Source organism: Patagioenas fasciata, chromosome 2 (genome assembly GCF_037038585.1).
Source record: "Patagioenas fasciata isolate bPatFas1 chromosome 2, bPatFas1.hap1, whole genome shotgun sequence".
Lineage (NCBI taxonomy): Eukaryota > Metazoa > Chordata > Aves > Columbiformes > Columbidae > Patagioenas > Patagioenas fasciata.
In genome coordinates, this window is record NC_092521.1 from 76,877,519 (window position 1) to 76,890,270 (window position 12,752).

At 40.7% G+C, this 12,752-nt stretch overlaps 1 protein-coding gene across 1 annotated transcript; it reads left to right on the top strand.

The window, feature by feature from the left end:
• The first annotated feature begins 22 nt into the window (after positions 1-22).
• CCT5 (chaperonin containing TCP1 subunit 5) lies at positions 23-8,128 on the top strand. Its single transcript, XM_065830030.2, has 11 exons — positions 23-217; positions 1,084-1,144; positions 1,242-1,406; positions 1,930-2,128; positions 2,911-3,103; positions 4,050-4,199; positions 4,526-4,645; positions 5,045-5,230; positions 6,162-6,299; positions 6,677-6,857; positions 7,849-8,128. The coding sequence occupies exons 1-11, from the start codon at positions 113-115 to the stop codon at positions 7,974-7,976; spliced, it is 1,626 nt and encodes a 541-aa protein (XP_065686102.1). The 5' UTR covers positions 23-112; the 3' UTR covers positions 7,977-8,128.
• Positions 8,129-12,752: the final 4,624 nt, after the last annotated feature.

The window sequence follows — 12,752 nt, forward strand, 5'->3', positions numbered from 1 at the left end:
GTCGTGGGCTGCTGGCTGCGCAGGCGCGGAGCCGTGCGCGGGCGAGCGTGCTGCGTCACGGCGCGGCGGCGTCCGGCTCGTGCTTGCCCGGTCGGTGGGAGCAGCAGCAGCCATGTCGGCCGTGGGGACTCTGGCGTTTGATGAGTATGGGCGCCCCTTCCTCATCCTCAAGGACCAGGAGCGCAAGACGCGCCTCATGGGGCTGGAGGCGCTCAAGGTGAGCGAGCGGCCGCCGGGGCCGCTGGTCCGTCTGCAGGCCGCCGCTGGGCGGGCCGCGCCATGCTGTCTTTGGGGGCGGGGAGCGGGCACCGTTAGGCCTTGGCAGGGAGGACGGGGCCGGTTGGACCGAAGTGGTTCCGCGCTTTGTCTTCTGCCTCGTGTCAGCCGCAGGGCGCCTGGAGTCTGATACACGCCCGCGGCTGTGGGAAAGATGGAGGGAGAGACAAGGCGGCGCCCCCGGGGCTGGCAGTCCTCCTTTTTCTGTAGGTTCTGGAGCCGTGTCCGTGCCCTGAGTCTGCTCCCGAGTCGCTTGGCTGCGGTGTCATCTCCCTTGTAGGTGCGGCGGGGCCCTCCCGGGGGCTCCTGGTCGCCGCGGGCAGGGAGGATCCCTGGAGCCGCCCACCCTCATTCCCTCCTTTAGTTTTTTCCGCCTTTTCCCGTCTGAAGCTCCGCCGTTGTTCCCAAGAAAGGCACTGGCTGAGCGAGTAGGCAGCCTTATGTGAATGCGTGTGATTTAAATACTGATGGAAGAGGGCAGCAAAATTATGCTGGCTTCTCCTTTTAGGATTGCTTGCTTCTGGTGCTTCCCTGGCTTGAATCTCAGGGCTGTCATTTTAGGTGCCCTGGTTTTGCATGCTGTAGCAACCTAAGTGTAAGCTGTGCAAGAAAAAACAGAGAAAATGTTTTTTGGCGTTAAAAAAATACACATACTGATTTTTAAATTTTTTTTTTTAGCTATGCTTAGATGTTGTCAGTTAAATTACAATATTTGCATTAGCTTTTTTCCACCTCTGTGTTTTTCAGCTTAATATAATGATTGGGATGCATGATGATAATTTCACTTATTTATCCTTTGTTTTATAGTCTCACATAATGGCAGCAAAGGCTGTAGCAAGTACTCTGAGAACATCCCTTGGGCCCAATGGTAAATAATGCAATAATGATTCTTTCACAGTAATTTGTTTTGTGGATTTTATAGATTTTCCTTGATGCTTTGTATATATATATATATTTATTTTTAGGCTTGGATAAAATGATGGTGGACAAAGATGGTGAGGTGACTGTGACAAATGATGGTGCTACCATCCTGAATATGATGGATGTAGATCACCAGATAGCCAAACTTATGGTGGAGCTGGCTAAATCTCAAGACGATGAGATTGGTGATGGTACTACTGGAGTTGTTGGTAAGAAAATATTTTAGATTTAACTGAGGTTTTCTAGTTCTAAAATCAAACTTTTTCAGCTATTTTAAGAAATTTTGTGTGAAATAACAGTAGCTTTTCTGTAGCACATTTTTAGAGCACACACTGATTCGATAGACTTGATTCGATATTCTAGTCTGTTCTTATAAGCCTTTTAATCAGAAAGACGTTTTTGTGTCTTTTCTGTGTATGGTTACATTTGAAGTCAGTGTTGAGACTCCTCTTTGTACATTCAAAATTTTTCTGCGTAATTTTCTCCTGTAATCGTCTACCTGTCCCGTGTTGGTGCCCGTGCTTCTTTTTGCTGTAACATAATGCAGTTTTCTTTCTCAGCATAGTAAGTAAAGGGTTGTTTAGGGTTATTTTGTCATTTAAGAAACCTTGAACTGCTAAAATATTACAAAAAAAAATCAGAAAGCATACTTTTTAATTGTTTGATTATGTGCTAAAAATGATGTTTCAATTTGTGGAAGAGTAACCATTATTTTAATATTTTGTTTTGTAGTTCTGGCTGGAGCATTATTGGAACAGGCTGAGCAATTACTTGATCGTGGTATTCACCCAATCAGAATAGCAGACGGTTATGAGCAGGCAGCCCGCATTGCTATTGAGCATCTAGACAAAATCAGTGACAGCTTTCCAGTTGATCCACAGAACACTGAACCTCTGATCCAGACAGCAAAGACAACACTGGGCTCTAAAGTGTAAGTCACAAAAACTACAGAAGAATATTTACAGTCCTCTTAAAAATGCTTTTAATTGAAAGGAGAAGTTCTGGTGTTTGCTTGGTGTTTGGATGGATTATTAAATTGTTGTCGCTATTGGAGTGGCTACTGAAAGCTCTATTATTTTTTACTTTGGTTAGTTTCTCAATGTACACGTCTCAGAGTAAGAAATTGTTAAGTCTTTTTCACGAAAGAGTCAATTCTGTGAGGTTAAACAGCTGTAAAATAAATTTCATTCTAACTTGTTCTGTTGGTTCCAGATTTCTGCATCATAGCAAATTCCGAAAGTAATAGAAACCTTTTAAAAATAATTCTGTGTTATCTTTCAAAGGTTTGTTTTAGTGGATTATTTTCCTAAAAAAAAAAAAAAATCAGTAGGATAGTTCCATAAGTGCATTTTTCATTATAGGTTCTATGTGTATTCTGTAAATTCAGACATTGTAAGGGCTTCCTTTCCAGAGCTCTCTTAAAAGTGGTTTCTGTGACTTGAATGTTTCTTAGCAGTTAATTCTCCTTGCTTGTTTCAAATCTGTATCTTGAGACTACGTCCACAAAAGCTACTTGGACAAACCATATTGCATGGTCTGCTTTTTCCTATATTTAGCATCTTTTATTTCTGCGAACAAACAAGCAGGACCCCCTTTTAATGCAGCGTCCAAAAGTCATGTGCTGTAATGATCCTTTTCTGATCAAGATTGATAGAATCACCTTTTTCTTCCAAACTATGAAAATACAATGCGACTTTTTTTTTTTTAATGTAGAGTTAACCGTTGTCACAGACAAATGGCAGAAATTGCTGTAAATGCTGTACTGACAGTAGCAGATATGGAACGTAAAGATGTTGATTTTGAGCTGATCAAAGTACAAGGCAAAGTGGGAGGGAGACTGGAAGATACGCAGTTGGTTAAAGGAGTGATTGTGGATAAAGATTTCAGTCATCCACAGATGCCTAAAGTAAGTGATGTTCCTGTGCACGTCTCTCATCTGTAATGGGTTAAATAAGATTGTTTAGCCCACTTCAAATGCTGTGCTAACATTTCTTAAGTATTTAAACAGTGTTGTGGTTTGGCTTGGTTTTTCACCTGTATATCAACAGAGAAAATGGAGAGTAGCATTGAATTCTTCATTTTGAAATACACCAAGTTAAAATTTACAGCAATCTTGAGAAAGGGATGGAAGTGCAAGCAGAAGGTACTTCAGGAATTGAGAAAGGCAAGGGATATGATTACAACTACATGAGGGCAGTTGAAGAGTTCTGTATTGTAAAAATAATAATCCAGAGTGTGTAATATGCTTAAGATGTTTAATGCAACTCAGTATCAAGAGGTGCTTCTGCTATTCTTAAGCTTTGTGTTGCCCTGTTTGAAACACTCGAGAAGCTGTGCTTTTATTATATTTGGTGTACATAGGGTCTCCAAGTCTTCGTGCTATGTACTTCAAGCAAGATGGAGACAATTTAGAATTTCTGTTATTCTAAAATATTTTTTCTCATAGGTGACACTATTTATCCTATAAGAAGGAAGACTGGTGGAAAATAATAGTCTTGTAATACATAAAAAATGTCTTTGAAGATGAGTATGTAGTATTTTTAATGGTCACAGTGATTATCAGGGCAAATAATGGTTTTATTGACTTTGTTTACCTAAACTATAAAAAGACATAATCGGTAAAGATTGTAAAGTGCTTAAACCATGTCTTGAAGCTGTGGAATTTCTTATTCTAACTGGGTTAGAGACTTGATGGAATTGTTTGAGTATGGTTAGTTTTACTTTAGAATCAATCAAGTGGTCTTCAAGTTTCTTTAAGAACATGGAGATAGAAGGATATGTTGTTGCAAATGTGAGAAGGAGGTGTTACTGAGGTGAAAACTTGTTTTTTTTTTTTTAATTTAATTGTACAGGTGCTTAGAGATGCCAAAATTGCAATCCTTACTTGTCCGTTCGAGCCACCTAAGCCTAAAACAAAGCATAAGCTTGATGTCACATCTGTGGAAGATTACAAGGCACTGCAGAAATATGAAAAGGAGAAGTTTGAAGAGATGGTGAAACAGGTAATCTTCTAGATTCTTTTTTTCTCTAGTTTCTGTGGTTTTTGTAGCCTTCACACAGAACATTACAGTGTGTTGACTGATTTCTGGAAATAAACTAATGATCCTACTGGGAGTGATATAGAAGCAGTTGTAAGGCTATGGATAAAAGTTAATTTTTATGTAAGTAGGAGATACACCCTGGTTTGAAATTCACTTTTATCTCTGTGTATGGCAGATGGTTCTTTTACAGACTTGTGTTTAGAGAAAATTAGGAGAATTATAAAGAAATTGTTTTTCATTTCTGGGCTAGTTCAGATCAGAAGATTGATGCTGTGTGTTGCTTTCAGATAAAAGACACTGGTGCAAACCTTGCTATTTGCCAGTGGGGTTTTGATGATGAAGCAAATCACTTGCTGCTCCAGAATGAGCTGCCTGCAGTACGTTGGGTTGGTGGACCTGAAATAGAAGTAAGTAAAATCTTAAAACTGGATTTTGTACGTGTTGTTAAGTGTTTGTCACGTAATATGCTGTACCAATTAAAAGTTCACGCTTTCTGGGTAGAACTGTGTAATTGTGTGTATGGGTAGGTATTGGAGAAAAATCGTTTGGGGGCTATAGAAAGAACCTACAAATAATGGGACTATTGTTTATAATCGGAGTGTATGCATGTTACTTGTTACAAGCTTTATGTGGCTAGGAATGTTTCTGCTTTAATTCCACTGTTTACAGAAAGAAAGCATCACCTAAAATGATGGGAAGATAACGTTTTGGAGTAGATGTTTGACATTCTGTTTCATTAGTTTTAAGTTAAGAAAAAAAAAAACATAAAAGTCTTCTCAAAATAATTGATGGTTGTTTAACTTCAGTTAATTGCCATTGCAACTGGAGGACGCATCGTTCCTCGCTTCTGTGAACTCACGCCGGAAAAACTGGGTTTTGCGGGTATTGTCCGAGAGATCTCCTTTGGGACAACAAAGGACAGAATGCTTGTCATTGAACAGTGTCAGAATTCCAGAGCTGTGACCATTTTCATTAGAGGAGGAAATAAAATGGTGAGATGTTTTGTCTGCTAGAAGTGTTTGATACGTGAGTTGCAGAATGTGTAGTTTCTTTCAAAAGCATGGTAACTGTTATAATTTTTCAGGGGAGGCTTGAAGGCAGTTGTGACTGTGTTAGAAGTCACTTGTAAGATTAATGTCCTATGTTTCTGAATGAAAAAATTGGTTTTTTACTATTAGACCATATAGTTCATAAACATATAAATAGTTTTACCTGTGAATGCTCTCATTTGTGTTTTTTCTCATGGGGGGTGTCACTTTTACGCATAAAGACATATCAGTATTTTTGAAAGATTTGGTTTATTATGGACCTAGGTATGTCACTCCTGATTTAGTCCAGCTAAAAAAGTTAAAACCAGACTAATCCACCCCCTTCAACCCCTCCTGCAAATGCTTATGTACTTAACCTGGTTCTTGGTTGCACTATTAGTGTTAAATTATATTTAGTATAGGTCAAGTCTTACTGTGAGTGAAAAACCTTAGGAAGAAAATAACATAACTCCTAGTCTAAAGAGTTCTTTATGAAAGCAAAAATACTACTTTAAAGGTTAGCATAACATGTTAAATCTTTCTGCATGTGTTGGTGTTGGGAGTTGACATGAACTGCAGCCTGAACATAATGTTGGCATTTAAATTTAAGTGTTTTGTATCTTGAAATATGCAAGATTGAAAACCTTATTATGTAAGTGTTTGTCATTTCAATTTATAGGTTTAAGAAATAACATTGAAAAGATGTGTATGAGGTTTTTTCATCCCTTCTCTGCCACTGGGTGTGAAATACTCTAACGTAGCAGCAGTAGAGCTGCATTAGAGCCATGAAAAGATCCTACAGTGTATTTGCAGTTTCCCTGTCTGTATTAGGAAGTATTTCTTCATAGCCTTCAGTTGTGTATATCGTAAAATACATGCTATTTTATAATTCCAGATAATTGAAGAAGCAAAGCGGTCTCTTCATGATGCATTGTGTGTAATCCGAAATCTTGTTCGTGATAATCGTATTGTATATGGGGGTGGTGCCGCTGAAATTTCTTGTGCCTTGGCAGTCAGTGAAGCAGCAGATAAGGTAAGAAAGGAGCAGTTACAACTTGCTTTAATTTATGAGTAGAAAATAAGGATTAAGTCTGTTTTAAGAGATTCCAAAAACCAGAAAGTGCATGTTATGGAACTTCCTGACATTTGCTGATAAACAATGTTAAAAGTTTTCCTTCCCTTCTCTGTAAAAAGTCATTACCAATACCTTTTTCCTTTTATGACAGGAGCAGTTTAAAATGGTTTTAATTTGCAAGTAGTTATCATCCAAAGGTGTTTGTTCAGTTGTTGAGATGTATATTGCCAAGAAAATTGCATATCATGCATATATATTTTATAGCTAGTGTGAAAATCTCCTTTTGTTGACATTAAAGTTAATAGCTGTATGAATTTAAATTTCTTTTCCCGTAGTGCCCATCTTTAGAACAATATGCTATGAGAGCTTTTGCAGATGCGCTGGAGGTAATTCCCATGGCACTTTCAGAGAACAGTGGTATGAATCCGATACAGACCATGACTGAAGTGCGGGCTAGACAAGTGAAAGAAAATAATCCTGCCCTCGGCATTGATTGTTTGCAGAAAGGAACAAATGGTAAGAACTACAGTGTGAAGAGAGAGGAGCATAACAGGGTTTTCTTTCTGAGATGATCAAAGCGGCTAATAATTTCCCTCTCAACCATTGAAGTTTTTTTGTTGATTTTTTGTCATTGTTCTTTTTTAATCTGTGCATCGATTCAGTTAACTCTTGCCCCTTGTCATAATAAGTGGAAATACAGGTGGAGAGAGAATGTGTGTCTACCGGGTAGAAAATGTAAAATTGCTTGAAAACCTTTATTTGGTGGAAGGATGAGTCGATGATGTTGGCTGACCTTGTAGTATGGGAATCAAAGCTGCTGTACTATGAGGCAAGAGCAGGCTGTATTTTAAATACTGCAGTTTTAGTGATCCAGTTTACATTGCAGCCCTACAAACAATTGTTTGGAGAAACAGCTCGTGAAGAAGTAAACAAAAGTTGGAAATGTCTTCAGATAGTGTTGTTCACACCAGTACATGCACATATATAGACCTGTAATAAGCATGTGAAGACTAGGAAACCAATGTCTGAAAATTTATTTTCATCTGGACATGCACTTCACTTTCTTAATTCTGTTGCTTTTTTCAGAAAATAAGGTGGTAAATTTTGGAACACAATGTCAGACATTGTGTTTATGTAAATTCATAACCCTTCTTTGATTAGGCATTTCTGCTTTATGGCATATGAACTTTCACATCTTTAGTGGTTGCTCAACCCTTAGGATCCTTCTAATGTTTGTGTATAGAAACTGTACTCTTTAAAAATAATGCAGAAAGGTGAAAAGCAACAATTGAGGGAAAACTGAGTTGGGGAAAAGAGTTTGGATCTTAATGTTCTAAGATCTTTGTTAAGAACCTGGACTTAAAACTCTGGTTTGTACAAATTGTTTGTCAACTGTGGTGGCCAAGAGAAGTAATCTTAAAAGGTTCTTTAATTACTAGCTCGGGTTAAATGTTATATCTAGATTTGAGGAAAATATATAATTCTTCTGCCTTTTTTTTTTTGGCAGATATGAAGCAGCAGCATGTTATAGAAACCTTGATTGGCAAGAAACAGCAGATTTCTCTGGCAACTCAGGTTGTTAGAATGATCCTGAAGATTGATGATATCCGTAGGCCTGGAGAATCTGAAGAGTGAAGGCTGAAAAACAAGAAACATTAAGGGGGCCACAGCAGTAGCGAAGATGGTAGTATTCTGATGTTTCATCTTCAGCTATTTATTTTGGACACGTTTTGTTTCAGATACTGTAATGGCTAATTGTTGAAAATAAAACATGATTTAGCACTGGCGGTTTCAGGACTTGTTTCAGAAGTTTCTTTGCATCATTTCTTAGGTGTGAATATGCATAGAAAATGCTTCTCAAATGGACAGGAAAAAAGATCAGTAATGCAGTAGTAAATTTCTGTGGGTCCTTTTCCATTGCTTCTGCAACTAGCCCTCTTAACTGCTTGTGAGCAAAGCCTACAAATTCAAGAGACCTTTCACTCTTCAGTGAGAAAATTGTTATAGCCAGTAATTCTCATATGTTAAATACACGAAGTATGAAGTTTCATTCTGAAGATTTAAAGCACCTGTATTTCATGCTTCCATTTTTATTTCTCGAAGGCCCCTTTAAGCATGTTCCTGACTTGAGTCAAAGTCCTTCAGTGAGTGTCCATAGAGGAAGAAGGATAGAAATAACAAGTCTGAGATGTTGGGGGAGTTCCAGGACTGGTTACACTAAGGTGTATTTCTAGAGCTGTTTGGGGAAGAATCTTGCAAAGCTTTATTTTCATTGTTAGAAAATGAGTACTGGGTGTTCCTTTGTTATTCTTTGGCTTCATTTATGTGCAGTGTGGTGGATAACAGTTAATCTGTTTTACTTCTGCTGAAGTCTGGCATTCTGAATCAATTCATGCTTGTAATTGTGAATCTAAAATCCCATAAATACAGTACATCACGTAGAGTCATTTCTTTGTTCAGTAACATGAGGAAAGGGGTGTAGTTATAACTTTAAAGGAAGTTGTTTATTTACAGTAAAGCTGTACCTGGGACAGAAAGGAAGTGACAAAACATTTACTCACATTTTATTAATTTTTCCCTTCAACGCCTGTCCTGTTGTTGTATTTAACCCTGCTAGGCAGCCAAGCACCACACAACTGCTTATTCACTCTCCCACAGCCATTGGGGGAGAGAATCATAAGGGTAAATATGTGAGAAAACTTGTGGGTTGAGATAAAGACAGCTGTGCATACAAGCAAAACAAGGAATTTTTTCACAGGCAGGTGTTTCAGCCATCTCCAGGAAAGCCAGATGCCATCACATGTAATGGTTACTTGAGGAGACAAACGCTGTTGCTCTGAACGGTCTCCCCCTTGTTCTTCCCCCAGCTTTATATACTGAGTGTGGTGTCACATGGTATGGAATATCCCTTAGGTCAGTTGGAGTCAGCTGTCCCAGCTGTGCCCCCTCCCAGCTTCTTGCACAACCCCAACCTGTTTCCTGGGGGATGGGGACAGAGTGAGAAGCAGAGGTGGCCTTGGCACTGTGCAAGCACTGCTCAGCAACAGCTAAAACACCTGTTCTCAGCAGTTTTGGTCACAAAATCTCAAGCACAGCACTATACCAGCTACTGTAAAGAAAATCAGCTCCATCCCAGCCAGAGTCAGTACACCTGTCCTGTCTACAATGGCAAATCCTACTACCAAATCTTTTCAAAGTTTCACCTATCGACTTGAGTTACGTTTTATTTTCACATGGCTTAGAAATCTTGACTCCTTTAAAGTGTGAGATGCCAAGAAAAAACAGGCAGGACTGCATGTCAGTTCTGCTGCCCTGCTTTAGGTTGTCCTGGCCAGGAGCCGTGAAGGATGTGAATGATGGACAGTTCTGTGCAGGTAACACTGCAACGAGAGGGAAGAAAAGCCCTGCAGGTGGTTTACAGGGTTGGTTCACAGCAATTTGGAGCTTACAGTCAGTAAGGGACAGATGTGCTGGTAGTTTCTAAGGATGTGTGAACTGAGATCTGATCAGAATCAGGTGGTGGTGTGTTGGTTTGGGTTTTTTTTTTTAGTTCCAAGGGCAGGTTTTGACTGTAAACTACTGCCTAACTCAGAAGCCTCTAGGAACACAGGACAATTTATTTTAAGAGTTGTGAAATCGTGTGGTTTTGCTAATCTGGCTTATGGAAGTAAAGGTTTTGTGCTCTGTACATAAATATTTTATAATGTTCAACCAGATCTCAGTATGAAAAGTCTGAAACTTGGTGATGGAATCTAGATAAAAATCATAAGAAAAGGAAGTCTTTTTTTTTAGACACTTGTACTTCTGTTCTTCAACATAACAGATGTGTAGCATTAGCATTGTCAACAATTGTGGCATAGAGGCAATTGGAGGACGAACGACTTTCATCACAGCATGCAACACACAACTGAATGTATTAAACCAAATTAAATAAACCAGAGCAGCTCAAACTTTCACAGCAGGAGTAATTGAATTTGTGCTTTGACAGAACAGTTGGAATACCAGTATTGTGATTTTGTGCTGTGGTCTGCCTCTGGTTGAATATGCCAGAGCAAACAGAGCTGAATTATGATAAGGTTGTAGAAGACAAACACTGATATTCAAATTACGCATGGTGTGTTTGTAACCATCAGGAAATAAAAGCCTTGCCGAGTCGTGTATTTGGGGCACGGTCCCTTCAAGTACTACTCCCTTACCCTGAAGAAAATACCGTGTTCACCACTGGAGGGCAATGCAGGCGTACCTGCCGTAGCACACTGCATCCAGCATTTTTAAAAGCGAGCTGAAGCAGCCTGGCAAGTCTTTCCCAGCATCACCGACATGGCACACGGATGTCACCAGCAAGACCTGAATCTTTCCGAATTATACTCAAGGGCTCCGTTACTTGAGCTAGTTTGATGACTGGCCCCATGTGCCCTCTTAAATCTGAATTTTCACATCTTCCTAGAATTCTTAACCTGGCCCTGTCTCTGTCCTGCAAGTTCTCGTTCCCCTGTTGCCAGCCAGTTTTTCCCAGCCTCGTTTCTTAGTCTGCTGTGTTCCCGGGCCTGGGCTTCTTTCCTTCTCTGATGTCCCGCATCTCCGCACTAATACAACCCTTGGCTTTGCAGGCACAGGAGGTGAGGCTGCCAGGAGCACAGCACACAGATTCCTCTCAGTCCTTCCCATCGCACCCGGCCCACAGCAGCTGTGCAGGGTGCTGGGCACTAGGGCTGAGCTTCTGACTTCGAGTGAGCCACAGTTATTCACAGAAGTTAGGTCTGACTGGATTTTTGTTAGGAATAGGGTTAAGCAGAGCTGTGAAACAACATTCTCGTTTCTCTACAAACTGATACTTTTAAATACATATTTTTCCTTTGCTTAGGGAAAAAACAAACAAACAAATACCTGCTGTTTGATCATTTCTGTCTGTGTTCTGCATGGGGAAAGGTGCTTCATAACGTGACCAGTTCCTCTCCAAACTGTCTATTCTGACGAGCTCGCAGGCAACCACAGATAGGGTCTTAAGGGGAGCAAGTCAAGCAGTCTTGCTAACATGTGGGTCTCCTAGTTCTCTCTATACTATCAAGACACCTGGATATGAGGATACCTAGAGCCAGACCTACCTACACTAAGCTGACTGGCTTCAGAACCTGCCCGGGCTGTATGTCACTACACTAAGGCTGTATAGAAAATAGGATACCATGGGAACTGCTCTCCTCCGTGGCAGAATGGTATGACCGTCCCTTGTACTGCTAAAAGTTGCTGTTATATTGGTCATAGGGATGGTTATTACACCCCCCAGACTCTTACCATCATCCAACGGGGAGTGATTCAGTTGTGAGGATTGAGTCCTGAGAGACTAGCCTTGTTTGTCCTCCCTGCATAAAAGTACCTCTCCATTTCATATCTTGGAGTGTTTCCCAGGAACTCTCTGCCAGGGAACATTTCTCACCATGTTAAAGAGCCAATTAAATGGACTGACAGTGTTTGCTTTGTAAACAACTCATCTCTCTGATACAAGAGACACAGTTTGCTAAACTCAGATGACTGGGATGTAAAGCTTCAGTACTTTCCCTGTAAGATGTAGACCCTGCAATACCTGCCTGGGGTACACGCACTAGAGTCTGTATCCTCGTGAGATTCCTCCCTGAGCTATTTGGGACCAGTAATTGTGCTATGGTGAGGCTCTTGCACCAGAGTCTTGAACAGCCACAGCACAGGCACTGAAAGAAACACGTCTCTGCCAGTTCTCTGGTGCCCAGGTACTCACTGGACATGGAAACTGCTGTCAGGGCCCTGAGTGCACACCCCTTTGCTACTCCTCAGGGGTTTGGCTACACAGCTCTGACATGGCACGGCTGTGCCACCTTATATCACACTGCTGGGGAAAATGCTGGGGGTTAGAAACAACTAGAAGAAGCCCTCGGAGAAGCCTCCCTGCTTTCACTGAGGACATGCTTTTAAACCCAGGCCCATACCCTTGTTCCTTGCCTGAGCTGTGTTTCAGTTTTGCCTGTGCCTTGCTGATACTGATGCTGGTTTGACTTCCTGGCTTGTCTTTAATCTTGGCTTGTCAAGCTGGACTTGCCTGGTGATCTTGACTCTTCCATGTGACTGGACCTGCTCTGCTTTTCTTGCTCAGGTGTAGTGGTGTCAAGGAGTTCTGGCAGAGAACAATGGCCAGAAGTTGTCTGGAAGGAGCACCTCAGAAACCCTTTGAAGGAGTCTTTACCCTTCAGGATGGGCAGTAGAAAGATAGCTCTCTTGAAATATATGAGCAAGAAGGGCTGTGCAAATGAAGGTGGAATAAGCAAAGGAAAGCTGGAGAACCTCAAGGACATCAACAAAATCTGATCACTTGTTTACAGTGAATGGTGGGTACTTGGGACTTCAGTCAGGGAAAGAAGAACAAAATATTAGAATCAGCAA

Excerpts from the sequence above, each read along its gene's own strand:
- CCT5 (XM_065830030.2), top strand. The coding sequence starts at position 113 with ATGTCGGCCGTGGGGACTCTGGCGTTTGATGAGTATGGGCGCCCCTTC. Across the intron at positions 218-1,083 it reads TGGGGCTGGAGGCGCTCAAG|TCTCACATAATGGCAGCAAA; the intron begins GTGAGCGAGCGG and ends TTTGTTTTATAG. Across the intron at positions 2,129-2,910 it reads ACAACACTGGGCTCTAAAGT|AGTTAACCGTTGTCACAGAC; the intron begins GTAAGTCACAAA and ends TTTTTAATGTAG.